Source organism: Prunus dulcis, chromosome 4 (assembly GCF_902201215.1).
Source record: "Prunus dulcis chromosome 4, ALMONDv2, whole genome shotgun sequence".
Classification (NCBI taxonomy): domain Eukaryota; kingdom Viridiplantae; phylum Streptophyta; class Magnoliopsida; order Rosales; family Rosaceae; genus Prunus; species Prunus dulcis.
In genome coordinates, this window is record NC_047653.1 from 15,672,561 (window position 1) to 15,689,784 (window position 17,224).

General features: G+C 37.7%; 1 protein-coding gene across 1 annotated transcript; it reads right to left on the reverse strand.

Annotated features, from left to right (window-relative positions):
- Positions 1 to 2,974: 2,974 nt before the first annotated feature.
- Positions 2,975 to 9,165, reverse strand: LOC117625949 (ABC transporter C family member 3-like). The gene is made up of 10 exons (XM_034357550.1): positions 6,626 to 9,165; positions 6,396 to 6,482; positions 5,659 to 6,300; positions 5,333 to 5,497; positions 4,632 to 4,926; positions 4,307 to 4,521; positions 3,924 to 4,229; positions 3,746 to 3,809; positions 3,430 to 3,669; positions 2,975 to 3,339 (listed from the first exon to the last, which is right to left on the reverse strand). Exons 1-10 carry the CDS (start codon positions 9,017 to 9,019, stop codon positions 3,230 to 3,232), a joined length of 4,518 nt encoding a protein of 1,505 aa, XP_034213441.1. The 5' UTR covers positions 9,020 to 9,165; the 3' UTR covers positions 2,975 to 3,229.
- Between the last annotated feature and the right edge of the window lie 8,059 nt (positions 9,166 to 17,224).

Genomic DNA, 17,224 nt, shown 5'->3' on the forward strand with positions numbered 1-17,224 from the left:
TGTCCATTAGGGAGTGTATTCAATTGAGATTTTAAAGGTAAGATCCCACATCAACCAGCGGAAAGGAGGTGATGTGCCTTATATGTGCACACCCGCATCCATCTAGCACGAGGCCTTTTGGGAGCTCACTGGCTTCGGAGTCGTAGGAACTCCGAATTTAAGCGAGTTCGGGGCCAGAGCAATCCCAGGATGGGTGACCCACTGGGAAGTTGCTCGTGAACTCTCAAAAACAAAACCGTGCGGGCAGAGAGGGGGACCCAAAGCGGACAATATCGTGCTACGGCGGAGTCGATCCTGGGATGTGACAATTTGGTATCAGAGCCACTCTGCCGTGTGGTGCGAGTGTGCCGACGAGGACGTCGGGCCCTTAAGGGGGTTGGATTGTAAGATCCCACATCAACCAACGGAGAGGGGGTGATGTGCCTTATATGTGCACACCCGCATCCATCTAGCACGAGGCCTTTTGGGAGCTCACTGGCTTCGGAGTCGTAGGAACTCCGAAGTTAAGCAAGTTAGGGGCTAGAGCAATCCCATGATGGGTGACCCACTGGGAAGTTGCTCGTGAGTTCTCAGAAACAAAACCGTGAGGGCAGAGAGGGGGGCCCAAAGAGAACAATATCGTGCTACGGCGGAGCCGATCCCGATGTGTGACATTAAAAGAGTATTTTGGGATAAAAAAGTCATTTGGTATTCAATTAAGACTTTTAAATAATCTAAACAAGTCTTGTGGTATTCCATTAAGACTATTAGGATTTTTAGAAGAGGGTGTCGAAATCACATGGTATTCAATCAAGACTTTAAACAAGTAACAAAAAGTCTTATGGTATTGAAAAACTTGCTAATTTCGAAAGATTTTTTAAAATGTGGAATTGTGTGGGACTTTTTAGTGGGAGGTATAAATACCAAATCCTATCTCAAATCTCACCCTAACCTATGAGATTTTTCACATGGAAATTTTTTTTTTTTTCGCTGGAAAATATGAACTTCCATGCACAAAAGGCTTCTCTCTTTGAGTCTCTCGTATGCGGGGTTTTGTCCAATCATGCGAAGAGAAGTTGTTTGTAGTACCAAAGCCTCACACCCAATTATTGAACTCCAATTTTCTCACTCTATGTCAAACGGTGGAGCAAATAGCTCTCCCTCTGCTCCTTCACAACCCACCACAAATTTTTGTTAAAAAAAAATATAACCTACACTACATATGTCTAGCCCACTTAAATTAAACCTATACAAACCTATCCAACATACCATCCCATCCTCCTGTGCAATTCTTCTCCTCCTCTGCAAAATAGATATAAGCAACTTCTCTGCAGCCACTGCCAACAACTCCGCTCAACTTCTTTGTAGCCAACAACTTCTCTTCTTTGCAACAGCAAGTATTCTTCTCATTCTCTCCTTTTTAATTATCTTATGCATCTTTGATTTGAATAGAAAATGTTCTAGGGTTTAATTAGGAATGACTTATAATTTTGAGATTTTGTTGAAATTAATTAGGGCTTTGATTTTAGGAATTTTGTTGAGATGTTTAATTTGTTGTTGGTATTGTTGAGATGTTTGATTTTTGTGTTGGTATGTTTGATTAAATGCATTAATTTGTTGTTGGTATTGTTGAGATGTTTGATTTGTGTGTTGGTATTTTTGTTGAAATGTTTGATTAAAATCATTTTTACATATTATTTATTTTATAGGTTATCCTTTATTATGTCGAATCACAATTGGAAACCCAAGAAAATTAAGATCTTGTTGTCTTTTTTTAAGAAAAAGAATGATGGGTCATCATCTAATACAAATATCAACTATCTTGAATGGTGATCCAGGAGTACGTCATCTAATATGCAAATATTAGGTAAAGGAACAATATAATGTGCGAATAACATATATTCTTTTAGGGCCATGTCAACCTGAGTTAGAACATTATCCAAGCCACTTAGAAGGGAAAATCTTACATTGATTTAATAAAAAGTGGTTTGGCCAATTCTCTTGGCTTGAGTATTCAGTTGCAAAGAACTAGGCATTTTGTTTTTCTTATTTCCTAATTGATAGAAGTCAATAATTTTCGGCCTTGTTTTCCTTGATTTTTATGTACAGCAACAATGGAACGAGCTTTCTCATGTATGAGAATTATTGAATCGACTTCGAAGCACCATATATGTGATGAATCCATTTCTGTTTCTTCCTAGTGCTTTCTTATCTGTCTTTTAATTGATATTATGTTTTTGGTTGCTTGGTCAGGATGAGCAAGATGGGTTGATATTGTGAGAGCTATGTTACTATCATGCCCTTGATCGTTTTCTTGCAAGTATAAATAGATGTTGTTGCTCTTTGCATAATTGCATGCAATATGGCGCATTATTAATGGTGAGAAAATGAACAAGAAAAAGACAGGGAAGGACTTTTGAGTAAGCAATCAACCATTATATATTAACCTATAGGGCAGGTATACACTTTGCCAAGTATATATGTTGTATACTAGAGGGAAGGTGAATATAGGGTGCAAATTTTTGCCTTTAGGGTAGATAATAAACTGTTTTAGTACCCTATAATACAGATATATATAACTTACCAAATATAACTTACCTTCACCGAAGGTGCTTTTGGAGGTGGTTAATTATTTTTGCATACTTATAAGAAAGGTGAGATTTCGGGTGCAAGTCGTTAACCCAAAGAATTGTGAACTTCTCCTCATCTAGTGGAGGAATTGTGATTTTCAAAGGGAGAATCATCATTCAGTAGGAAAATTATTCAAACTAAAATCTTTGGTGGGTTTCCTACAGTGTCGTCCCCTTCTTTAGTGTAGCTAACTAGTGGGTTTGTCTAACCAAAATCTTTTGGGATACGTTTCTGGAATAGCTACTTCTAATATAGACTACGACGCATTGTCTTGGACAAGCAGAGGGACCGATGAATTTACTTACAAAATTTTCCAATTACAGAGCCATTTATCTATTCAATGAGAGGATGTTTTGCATAGGAGTTCAATCAACTTACAATTACTTTATTCGACCACAAAATTCCACACCTATATTGAGCTCTCAGTATCAAAATTACTTGAAAGTACTTAACCATACAATATTTGCAGCAGAATATAGCCTAAAATACACTGCAAACTTTAACTTGATCACCCGGTTCTATCGCTTTGGACCTTACCGCTAATGTTTCGTCATTATCAAAACAGCTACCAAGTTGAGTAGTTCATAATGAAGATTTGGAATTTCAATTGTCAGTCAAACTACTCAAAACTGGAATTCGACCTCATTGTGTACTCTGCCACAAGCTGAGCAAAAGATGACGACTTGTTCTCGAGCAAGGTTGCAGGAGAATCATATTCGTCAATAAGCCCTACAACAAGAACAAATTTAAAAATGAATAAAAAGTTGAGGTTCAGTGGTAGCTAGAGGAAGTTGAATGCATTCATATGGCAATACTAACCATGACTCAGAAGCAGAACCATGTCACTATCAAGAACAGAAGTTATACGATGTGCAATGGTGATGACTGTACAGTCAGTAAAGTGTTGGCGAAGGGTCTGCTGGATGAGATTATCTGTAGCTGTATCGACCGACGCGGTAGCTTCGTCAAGCACCAAGACCTTACTTTTCTTGAGCAGCACACGGCCAAGGCAGACCAACTGCCTCTGACCCATACTCCAGTTCTCTCCATTCTCACTAACTGCAGCAACCATATGAACATAAACAAAAGAATTTCCATGACATAAACTGTATCTTAGAGTAGCCATAGAACAAACCTGTAGAATCCAGCTTTCCTTCCTTTCTCCTAACGTCATCTCCAAGTTGACACTTATCCAGGGCCTGAAAAAATCAAAAGATGTTTTAACTATTCCCACGAATTTAGCACTACAAATCTATAAATGAAGAACATTTAGTAGGAAGAAGCTTCCTTTCATCAGTGTAAAACCAACCAACCTCCCAAATTTGCTCATCTGTGTACTCTTCAAGTGGGTCCAGGTTGCTTCTTACAGTCCCTTCAAACATGGTTGGGTCCTGAGGGATAATGCTCAGCCTAGACCTTAGATCATGCAGTCCAATTGAAGATATATCAATACCATCTATCAAAATCTGGCCAGAAGCAGGATCCACAATTCGGAAAAGGGTCTGTATGAGAGTCGATTTGCCACTGCCAGTTCTACCCACAATCCCAGTTTTCATTCCTCCAGGAAAGCTACATGTGATACCTCGCAACACAAGCGGCATGTGCGGGGCATACCGGACCTATATAAACATGAAATTCGAGTCACACATGAATGACCCCATATGTTATGAAAGAAATTAACCAGAACAGCAAGTACCTGAAGACCATGTATGTCAACTTTTCCACGTAATGGCCAAGAACGATCTGGCTGATTGGATTCTATTACAAGAGGAGGCTCACTGGGAATGGTAGTGTACTGTAGTAATCTCTCCACTGATATAATTCTGTTCTCCACATTGCAAAGATTCCATATAACCCACGCCTGTAACATGTTTAGATTAAGTCCATATGTGACAGCTAAGCCCGCAACACCTTCAGAGTAAAATACCAAAAACAAATAAGAAAAGAGAGAATTCACAGATTCGCTTTACCATTTGCTTTCAAAAGAATAATTAGTAACACACTAAATGAATGCCACTTGCCTGGATCAATCACCCCTGCTGGAATAGAGATCAAGAAAACCAAACAGAATCCAAAAGTGATAGATGACAACATATCCAAGCGAAAACATAGCCATTCCATTGCAGCCGCAGTATGAAAATTAGGCCGACCATAACCATCCATCAGTTTCATGTTTGTATCCCTAAATCTTGATTCTTGATCGAAGCTCCTAATAGTTGTCGACCCTGAAATTGTTTCAGCAAAGTGTTGTATAACTGGAGCTTTGCATACTCCAACCAACCGTGCTAGTTCTCGTGCTGAAGATATGTAGTATTGCTGCATGAATATAAAAATTTTGAGCATCTTTCTTCACATTTAACATAGTTCATATAGATTGCTGGCTGTAATAGGAGTTAGGTTTGTTATATGGATTCATATTGTCAATAATGTTCCATGTTGTGTCAATTTAGAAGTTTCTAAGAACTGTAGCAGAAAAAGGTTGAAGAAAATGTTAATATATCAACTTAGTGAACTTTTGTGTCAATAAGGAAGCCAAGTTCCTCAGTTCCACATCAAATAGAAGGTAGGGCATGTATAGGAATGAATAATGAGCATCAACAGTGCATGATCAACAAAGAATTAACACTAAAGGGACATTAACATTTCCATGTTAGATTTCATGTGGAAATTCATGTATTGATACAACATATAAGATAGAAGCAGTAGGACAAAGAAGCGTTACCTGTAACCAGATACAGATTGCAATCACAGGGATAAAAATGATGAAAACCTGCCATGCAACTTGCGACATCACTGCAATAATTCCCAGAAGCTGGATCAATGAGTTGGCAAGGGCCCCAATTTGACCCGGCATGTTCAAGTCCACTACATTTTGGTCTGTAGAAGCCTGCAAGAAATCAATTAGCTACATTGATGAGATTACTGCATTCAGTACAGCAGCAGAGGGAGTGGTAGCTGTTTAAAGCAAAGAAGGAAAGTACATAAAAATCATCTAATTCTCTTTGAATATCCCAATAAGGCACTATATTAGAAATACATTTTGCTTACTCTGTTTAGGATTCGTCCACTTGGAGTCGCATCAAAGAAAGACATGGGAGCACGGAAAATGCATAAATGCATTTTACTAAAGAGTAGGGTGGCTGTCTTGTACCCAGCTGTTGCAAGAAACATGGATCTGAAGAGGACACAGAAAGAACTTCCAACGGCCAAAGCAACATAAACAGTTAGAAGTGTAGAGGTTTCAACAGCAGGTTTCACATCCTCTGAAACAGGAGTTGCCCAAGCCATCCAGTAATTGCTTCCAATTTGAAGGACCTGAAAGAGAACCTGTCCAAGCAAGATAAACGGAACAAGAGCACCTCCGTATGCTGTGGTGATGTACTTCCAGTAGACTGACAACCCAACTCTACCTTTCTCTCTCTCTTCTTCTTGAACAAGCTGCCCTTTTGGTAAATCATCTGTTTTAGAATTTTGAACATCAGTGTCTTCTACGTTTTGGACAACCCCACTAGTACTAGCAAATTCTCCATCTTCTTTGCTAACGCTTATTTTTTCAACTGGCTCCACCTCTGCAGAATTAAGCACGGACAAAGCTTCCGCGTGTGCTCCCACAAGTTCCATAAAATCAGTTCCTGAATTAAGAATGTCATTGAACTTTCCTGCTTGAGTAATCCTTCCGTCTTTCATGACCTAATGACAAACAATAAGTTTAAGCAGACAGATACTAACTAGATAATAACATATCTTATAGATTAAAATTCTAAGAAAAGCTCTGGATTTTTTACCAAGATGAGGTCAGCATCAGGTAAGAACTCCACTTGATGAGTAACAAAGATTACTGTTTTTGAACCCAAGAGACCCAGCAAGCATTCCTGTAGTGCAATTATCAAGCAAACAAATTAATAATGAAGTGTCAATTTTACGGATGCATATGCCAATAATTCTATGATGTAAATAATTTTGGATACTCAATTTAAACTAGATGTAATCACACTACAAGAGGGAAATGAAATACCTTAAAAAGGTGTGATCCTGTATGAGCATCAACAGCGCTAAAAGGATCATCAAACAGATAAATATCAGCGTCTTGATACAGAGCACGTGCAATTTGTATTCTTTGCTTCTGCCCACCACTTAAATTGATTCCCCTCTCCCCTATAATTGTCTGATCACCAAACGATAGAATTTCCAGGTCCTTCTTTAATGAACATGCTTCCAGCACCCTCTCATATCTTTCTCTGTCCATCTCTTGACCAAACAATATGTTTTCCTCTATCTTGCCACTCTGTATCCACGGTGACTGAGAAACATAGGCCTTTGTCCCACACATTTTAAGAGTCCCCGATATCTTCGGAACTTCTCCCAGAATACAAGAAAGTAAGCTAGACTTGCCTGAGCCAACAGTACCACAAACAGCAACCCTCATACCTTGGCTCACTTTGAAATTTAGATCCTTCAATGTTGGACTAGGGGATGATAAATCCCAAGAGAAATTCCCATCGACTATCTCAATTGCTGTATCAGAACTACCTCTTGGAAGATTCTCTATAACGTCAGGCGGCAAGTCATCAAGACTAAGGAATGATGCAATTCTATCAAGGGATACCTTAGCTTGTGCTATCATTGAAATTGTGTCTGGAAGACTGTAGATAGGCTCTTGAAGAATCCTGAATGTTGCAAGTGCAGATAAGATCTTCCCCGACTCAAGTGGGATCCCCAGTAGCATGCAAGCAAAGAAGGTGACCACTGACACAAATGTGGGAGCACCCCAGAAAACAAATGTGGTCATGGCAGATGTGTAAACAAACTTTCGTAACCATCCTGCCTCAGTCTTCCTGAGCTCATTAATTTTAGACAAAAACTTCATCTCCCATGCTTGAAGCTTGAGAATCCTCATGTTCCTCAAGACCTCAGATGTTGCCTTCATCCTTTTATCTTTTGACTCCATTAACTTTTCCTGAAACTTCTCCTGCAAGGACCCCAAAGGAACATTTGCCAACATAACTATTATTGTTGCAACTAAAGTTGCAATGGCTGCAAGACCAAGATTTATGTACAAAATCACTAGGGCCAAGCCAACTTGTAGAATGACCATCCATGGATCATGCATGAACCAAGAGAAGTCACCAACCCTCTCAGCATCAACAGTCATAAAATTGATAATCTCACCGCTAGTGTGGCCCTGCTTGGACTGGCATGAGAGGGTCAAACCCTTATTATAGATCGCTGTAACAAGTACTGCTCGGATTCTTACTCCTACCTGCTGTGCCTTAAAGAACCAGTGCCTTTGACTGAGGCACTCCACCAGCTTCGCAATCATAAATGCAGAAACCAAAGCATAGCCTTCATTTTTGAACTTTCTCCGCCCATAGAGGTATTGAACAAATGTGTCGATTAGATATGGACCGACATAAGATGCCAATGTGTAAAATATAGCATATAACCCTGTCCAGCCAACCTCTTTCCAGGCCGAGAATATCAATGCCTTCACCAGATGAAATGTGGTAACTCTGCCATCCGCACCACACTCCGCCTCAAGTTTATTTCTAAAATTTGGAAAGGACCCAACTACACTATCACCCTTGTATAGTTCAGGAACATCCTCAAGGTCTAATGTCTTCTTATTGCCAACCGCAATTAGAGGACCCATCCAAGAAAAAGTAAGGATGCTGAAAATTCCAGCATTTGAATAAGGGGTAACAGGTGTACCCCCTTTGGAATTATTTGACTCTGCATTACCATTACCATTCAAAAGGGGTTCCTCAAGAACGGTATTTCTGCCCTCTTTCTTCCCAAAAAACCCCACATATATAAAGAACAAACCCGAGATGACGCAGACAACATCAAAAACAAAAGATTGAACGGGCAAGGAAACATGTTCCTTGTAAAGAAGAATATCTATCACAAGGGAATAGCAAGAGATAGAAAAGTAGGAACCCCACCAAACTCTCAATAAATTTGGGAACTTTGATTCAGAAGAATTAGAGAACTGGGTATGCAAGTAGATACAAAGAGCACCCCAAGCAAGTGTTCTAATGGCTAAATCAAAAAGGGTCACTAGCTTTTCCTCAGACCAATCATTTCTATGCCAATAGAAGTAGTTCAATAAACAAAAAACAAGACTGAGCCCAGAAACACCAAGACAACAGAGTAAAGTTAGCTTATAATACCAACTTTGAATACTCGCAAACCTCTGTTTTGGACCCTCTCCATCACCCACCTTGAATTTCTTCCACACCCAAGAGACGAGCAACACAAATAACAAAACTAGGTGTAATGAGCCAGAAAACCCACGTATGAAAACCGGTTTGAGAAGAAAATCGGTACCTGGATACGTAATGAATGATGATGAGTAGTGTGAGAAGAAGGCTGAGAGAGTACCGTGCTTTGAAGAATCAAAAAGCTCCATAATTTGTGGAGCTTTTTGTTGGGGCTCTCTGAAATTCTGGTAAATGGGGTTTTTGTTGGAATGGTCTGAGTTTTGTATTGAAATGCAGGATTTTGTTTGTTATATAGAGGAGAGAGAGAGAGAGAGAGAGAGAGAGAGAGATTAGTTTGTGGACGACTCAGGGAGTGTAGTCAGAGAATGGAGAGTCAAATGTCAATGTGGATTTTTCCTGGAACGTAGGCAAACGTGGTGCCCAAGACTCACATGACGGAGATAGCTATAGATGGCTGCATAGTGACACAGAAAATGGTTGGTTCCAGGAAATATGTGGACTGATGATAGAGAGAGATTGACCAATCCATTATAATCTGTCTTGTGGAGCCCACCATATTGTATTTCATCAATGCAAATCATTTATTTTTTAGATATTCATTCGAAGATTAATTTTACAAAAAATCACTTAAATTCGATATCATTTGACCACTCAATTAAATTATTAAAATTTTAATATTTTATTGAAACACCGTGTTTATTGATTTTATAGGACACGACTAAATGTCGGCCAACTGCTTCACAAAGTGTACCCGTGACTCTAATAGTCTGCTGATGGATACATAATTGTTGATGAGATATTTCCCTTTTGCATCAAGATCTGCTTTGTAGTGAACTGGAGGTTTTCCACGGTTCTTTCATTTTGGAAGCTGATATGCAGGCTCTGTGCCTTCTGAAATTAAATCATCACGGGATATTTCATTAATGTTATCAGTTTCAGGAGAAAATGTTACCTGAATGACGTCCTCAGCAGGTGATTGGTGTGGTACTGGAGCTGAAGAATTTTCCTGTGTGGGCAAAAACTCCTCAATGATGATCTCCTCCTGAGTTTGACAGCAGGGAGACGATCGGTCTCTGTCCTCTGGCGACCGGTCGTTTTTGCACAGAGTCGAATTTTCGGGGGGCGACCGGTCGCTTTCCACTTGCGACTGGTCGCTTTTGCACAGAGTAGAATTCTTGCTGGGCGACCGGTCGTTTTCAGTCTGGGATGTTTATGCAGGAAAAAATTCAGAAATTGGAGAAGTCTTGGCATTTTGATCCTCCTCCTGGATGGCTGAAAAATATGTCGGATTCCCAGAACACAACATCCATAGAAGTATAGACTTTCTGACTCGGAGGATGATAACATCAGTACCCTTTCTGATGAGGTGCATAGCCGATGAAAACACATTTTTTGGCGCGGGGATCCAATTAGCTGCGTTGGTGATTATGTAAGTGAACGAAGACCACATAGCCAAAGATCCGGGGTTCCAGGTTTTTAGTATGAGGTATTTGGAGATAGTGGTAGAGTGTTTGAATGGGGGTTTGGAAATTGAGGATACTGAAGGGAATCCGATTGATAAGGTATGCTACAGAGAGGATGGCTTCTCCCCAAAAGGACTGAGGCATATTGGCACCGAAGAGAGAGGCACGAACCACTTCCAATAAGTGTCTATTCTTTCATTCAGCCACACCATTATGTTGGGGAGTGTAAGGGCATGAGCGTTGATGTATGATGCTATGATCTTGTAAGAAACTGATTAAGATCATGGTTGAGAAATTCTCCGCCATTGTCAGACCAAAGAACCTGAATTCTGGTATGAAATTATGTCTCTACCATTTGATAGAATTGTTGAAATTTGGAATTGACTTCCCCTTTTGTTTGGAGAAGAGAAACCCAGGTCATAAGTGTGAAATCATCGATAAACGTGACAAACGATCTAGCGCCCCCAAGAGTGGTAATTTTAGCCGGGCCCCAAACATCAGAATGAACAAGAGAAAAAGGAACTTAAGGGAAAAGGAACACGATGGCTCTTGGCTAGTTCACAGATGTCACACGTAAAACTGGAGATATCTAACTGGGAAAATAAGGAAGGAAATAGCTTCTCTAAACATCCAAACGACGCATGTCCAAGACGTCGATGCCATAACCATACTTCGGAAGTTTGCTTGTCAACATTCATACCCCCAATTTTGTAAGCTTGACTGAGGCTAGCTTCACCGTCAGAGGCCAAGTCCAGATAGTAGAGTTTGCCCCTCTTAGTACCACAACCAATCGTCTTGCTGCTGAGGATGTCCTGAAAAACACAATGAGTAGGCCAAAAGGTTACAGTACAATTCAAAGCCATTGTATTTTGGGCAATAGACAAAAGATTATGATGGAATGATGGAACAATCAACACAGAATCCAAAGTGAGAGTCGGAGAGAGAGAGAGAGAGAGAGAGAGAGAGAGAGTGAGTGAACCCTCCCTAATTACTAGGGAAGGAGTACCATTGGCATTAGACACCACCGATTGAGAAGATGGTGTATGAGAGGTAAGTTGTCCAGGATCAAAGGTCATGTGATCAGTGGCTCCGGTGTCAATGACCTAGATGTTTCTTTGAAGAACTATGCAAAATATAACCTGGGAACCTGTTGTCGCAATTTTTGAGGATGAGGAAGTGAATGCAGCAGTTTGGGAAGATGAGACGATATTCATGGCAGCGGAAGGATTTAAGAATAAGAGAACCAAAAAAAAAAAAAAAAATTTGTGTTTAGGGTTTTGTGATAGGAGGATATGAGGATTTGGGTATGAAGATCTGAATTTGAAATTGTAAATACGAGGAATTTGATATGGGAATTTAAGGTTTGTGTTTGAAGAAAATTTAATATGAGAATTTAGAGACAACCGAGGATCGATTGCTCTGATATCATGCTTAAATATGAATATGGTTTGAATGTATTAGGTTATTTTTATTCTTCTCCATAAGGAGGTATACATAAGAGTTTACATGTGCTATACAAGGAATTAGATACAGTAAAGAATTAGGAAAGTATCTCCTAAGTATATAATGATTTATCAACTATATAAAAATAAGAAAATAAATCCCTTAATTAATCAAGGAAGTAAATCTCCTTAATTAATTAGGAGACTCAGGGTCAACAGTGAATGTGGTTTTGTGTGCACAGCAAGATAATTGACAATTTTGAATCTTCTTGTGTTAAATCATATGTTGGACTTACTAAAGTAAAATAAGAAAAATAAGAAAACTAGAAGCCTGTGTATTATTGGTAGGCAACAAGTCAACATAACACACTCCCCCCTATTGGACAAAACATTCGACAAGAACTTCGAAATTCAAAGAGTTCACTATCATCTTTTATATCCCAACACATGTTTTGACTAGTATGTGAAGTGGTACACTCCGAGATTCCAAATTCCAAATTCCAATCCATTATATCTACAGTAGAGATAGATAGACCACCAATCCATTATCCCTACACATGTTTAAACAAAATTAATATTATTCTATATTAAGGATGGAACAATCAACACAGAATCTAAAGTGAGAGTCGGAGAGAGAGAGAGTGAACCCTCCCTAATTACTGGGGAAAGAGTACCATTGGCATTAGACACCACCGATTGAGAAGACGGTGTATAAGAGGTAAGTTGTCCATGATCAAAGGTCATGTGATCAGTGGCTCCGGTGTCAATGACCTAGATGTTTCTTTGAAGAACTATGCAAAATATAACCGTGGGAACCTGTTGTGGCAATTTTTGAGAATGAGGAAGTGAAGGCAGCAGTTTGGGAAGATGAGACGATATTCATGGCAGCGGAAGGATTTAAGAATAAGAGAACAAAAAAAAAAAAAAAAAAAAAAAAAAAGAATTGTGTTTAGGGTTTTGTGATAAGAGGATATGAGGATTTGGGTATGAAGATCTGAATTTGAAATTGTAAATACGAGGAATTTGATGTAGGGTTTGGGTGTGAAGAAATTTGATATGGGGATTTAAGGTTTGTGTTTGAAGAAATTTGATATGAGGATTTAGGGTTTGTGTTTGATGAAAATTTAATATGAGAATTTAGAGACAACCGAGGATCGATTGCTCTGATATCATGCTTAAATATGAATATGGTTTGAATGTATTAGGTTATTTTTATTCTTCTAGGTTATTTTTATTCTTCTCCATAAGGAGGTATACATAAAAGTTTACATGTGCTATACAAGGAATTAAATACAGTAAAGAATTAGAAAAGTATCTCCTAATTATATAATGATTTATCAACTATATAAAAATAAGAAAATAAATTCCTTAATTAATCAAGGAAATAAACCTCCTTAATTAATTAGGAGACTCAAGGTCAACAGTGAATGTGGTTTTGTGTGCACAGCAAGATAATTGACAATTTTGAATCTTCTTGTGTTAAATCATATGTTGAACTTACTAAAGTAAAATAAGAAAATAAGAAAACTAGAAGCCTGTGTATTATTGGTAGGCAACCAGTCAACATAACACCCTCCCCCCTATTGGACAAAACATTCGACAAGAACTTCGAAATTCAAAGAGTTAACTGTCATCTTTTATATCCCAACACATGTTTTGACTAGTATGTGAAGTGGTACACTCCGTGATTCCAAATTCCAAATTCCAATCCATTATATCTACAGTAGAGACAGATAGACCACCAATCCATTATCCCAACACATGTTTAAACAAAATTAATATTATTCTATATATTTCCTTTTTAGGAAAATTATTATGTAAAATTGTTTGGGCATGGCAGAAATGTAATCACAAAACAATCATTTTATATGCGATGCCAAAGTGACTTGGGGAATTAAGGTTTGGGCATGGCAGGAATGGATAGCCATGGTCGGCATTCGGGACTGTAATTAAAGGGGTAGGTGGCATGTGATCAAAATTAACAAAAATGTTAAGGTAAGCTGAATGAGATATTGATCAAATAAGAAAATTGATAAATGAGATTTTGTCAATGGGAGCTGTTAGTTTTTAAATTTCAGATAGTTGGGTCAGCGGCTCACTACTAGCAATATCGATATTGTCCATAACTTAACCACTTACAGAGTTCAGTAAGTGTGAGGTTTTATCATAAAAGACTTCGGTGTTATTAGTAGTAGAACAATTTATTATATTTTGTATTTTATTTAGTCAAGTTTCCGATGTGTGACTCATATTCTTCAATACTTCCCCTCGCATGGGACCACCACACAGTAGGTCACATGTGGAGCCAAGTTCATATTGGAGTCAAACATTCAAGCCCAACACGTGAGCACCACGTATTGGATAAGGGTAAACATTCAAGTCCAATATGTGAACACCACATGTTGGGTAAAGGGTAAGAGTAAAGGCCCAGTAATTCAGGCCCAATCAATCCACCCACTCTGACACCATGTTAAATTTCAAAGAGACGGGCCAGCGGCCAACTACTAGCAACACCGATAGTGTCCCCAACTTAACCACCTACAAAGCCCAGTAGGTGTGAGATTTTATCACAAAAGGCCTCGGTGTTATTAGTAGTATAACTATTTATTATATTTTGTATTTTATTTAGTCAAGTTTCCGATATGGGACTCATATTCTTCATCGTTAGTAACAATAAAAAATGTCATCTTGCACTTATCATTTGTAATTATATAAGGGAAAAATACATTACGATTTTTTAAGAGCCAAAAATAGTTCCTTTTAATTATAATATGAAAATTAGAACATAAAAAGTTGATATAGATACAAATTTTTATTGAGGAGTAAGGTTTAATCTTCAAATTTGATGACTTTGATTTAAGTCATTTGACTTTTGTACTACATAGGATTATATTCATTTTTAAATATATTTGGATGTAATCTTTTCATTTTTTTATTTTTAAAATTATTTTTGTTCTAATGATGCCCTTATGACATAAATCGGGTAATAATGATTTAGTCATTTACAACGTTTGTCATTGAATAGAAAAGGCAAATACAACGGACGGGAGAAGCTATTTATATCATTTGGTATATCGGGAGAAGCTATTTATATCATTTGGCATTGATATAACTGATTCCTTGTTTCTTTTTTAGTTTGTCCATTAGGGAGTGTATTCAATTGAGATTTAAAAGAGTATTTTGGGATAAAAAAGTCATTTGGTATTCAATTAAGACTTTTAAATAATCTAAACAAGTCTTGTGGTATTCCATTAAGACTATTAGGATTTTTAGAAGAGGGTGTCGAAATCACATGGTATTCAATCAAGACTTTAAACAAGTAACAAAAAGTCTTATGGTATTGAAAAACTTGCTAATTTCGAAAGATTTTTTAAAATGTGGAATTGTGTGGGACTTTTTAGTGGGAGGTATAAATACCAAATCCTATCTCAAATCTCACCCTAACCTATGAGATTTTTCACATGGAAATTTTTTTTTTTTTCGCTGGAAAATATGAACTTCCATGCACAAAAGGCTTCTCTCTTTGAGTCTCTCGTATGCGGGGTTTTGTCCAATCATGCGAAGAGAAGTTGTTTGTAGTACCAAAGCCTCACACCCAATTATTGAACTCCAATTTTCTCACTCTATGTCAAACGGTGGAGCAAATAGCTCTCCCTCTGCTCCTTCACAACCCACCACAAATTTTTGTTAAAAAAAAATATAACCTACACTACATATGTCTAGCCCACTTAAATTAAACCTATACAAACCTATCCAACATACCATCCCATCCTCCTGTGCAATTCTTCTCCTCCTCTGCAAAATAGATATAAGCAACTTCTCTGCAGCCACTGCCAACAACTCCGCTCAACTTCTTTGTAGCCAACAACTTCTCTTCTTTGCAACAGCAAGTATTCTTCTCATTCTCTCCTTTTTAATTATCTTATGCATCTTTGATTTGAATAGAAAATGTTCTAGGGTTTAATTAGGAATGACTTATAATTTTGAGATTTTGTTGAAATTAATTAGGGCTTTGATTTTAGGAATTTTGTTGAGATGTTTAATTTGTTGTTGGTATTGTTGAGATGTTTGATTTTTGTGTTGGTATGTTTGATTAAATGCATTAATTTGTTGTTGGTATTGTTGAGATGTTTGATTTGTGTGTTGGTATTTTTGTTGAAATGTTTGATTAAAATCATTTTTACATATTATTTATTTTATAGGTTATCCTTTATTATGTCGAATCACAATTGGAAACCCAAGAAAATTAAGATCTTGTTGTCTTTTTTTAAGAAAAAGAATGATGGGTCATCATCTAATACAAATATCAACTATCTTGAATGGTGATCCAGGAGTACGTCATCTAATATGCAAATATTAGGTAAAGGAACAATATAATGTGCGAATAACATATATTCTTTTAGGGCCATGTCAACCTGAGTTAGAACATTATCCAAGCCACTTAGAAGGGAAAATCTTACATTGATTTAATAAAAAGTGGTTTGGCCAATTCTCTTGGCTTGAGTATTCAGTTGCAAAGAACTAGGCATTTTGTTTTTCTTATTTCCTAATTGATAGAAGTCAATAATTTTCGGCCTTGTTTTCCTTGATTTTTATGTACAGCAACAATGGAACGAGCTTTCTCATGTATGAGAATTATTGAATCGACTTCGAAGCACCATATATGTGATGAATCCATTTCTGTTTCTTCCTAGTGCTTTCTTATCTGTCTTTTAATTGATATTATGTTTTTGGTTGCTTGGTCAGGATGAGCAAGATGGGTTGATATTGTGAGAGCTATGTTACTATCATGCCCTTGATCGTTTTCTTGCAAGTATAAATAGATGTTGTTGCTCTTTGCATAATTGCATGCAATATGGCGCATTATTAATGGTGAGAAAATGAACAAGAAAAAGACAGGGAAGGACTTTTGAGTAAGCAATCAACCATTATATATTAACCTATAGGGCAGGTATACACTTTGCCAAGTATATATGTTGTATACTAGAGGGAAGGTGAATATAGGGTGCAAATTTTTGCCTTTAGGGTAGATAATAAACTGTTTTAGTACCCTATAATACAGATATATATAACTTACCAAATATAACTTACCTTCACCGAAGGTGCTTTTGGAGGTGGTTAATTATTTTTGCATACTTATAAGAAAGGTGAGATTTCGGGTGCAAGTCGTTAACCCAAAGAATTGTGAACTTCTCCTCATCTAGTGGAGGAATTGTGATTTTCAAAGGGAGAATCATCATTCAGTAGGAAAATTATTCAAACTAAAATCTTTGGTGGGTTTCCTACAGTGTCGTCCCCTTCTTTAGTGTAGCTAACTAGTGGGTTTGTCTAACCAAAATCTTTTGGGATACGTTTCTGGAATAGCTACTTCTAATATAGACTACGACGCATTGTCTTGGACAAGCAGAGGGACCGATGAATTTACTTACAAAATTTTCCAATTACAGAGCCATTTATCTATTCAATGAGAGGATGTTTTGCATAGGAG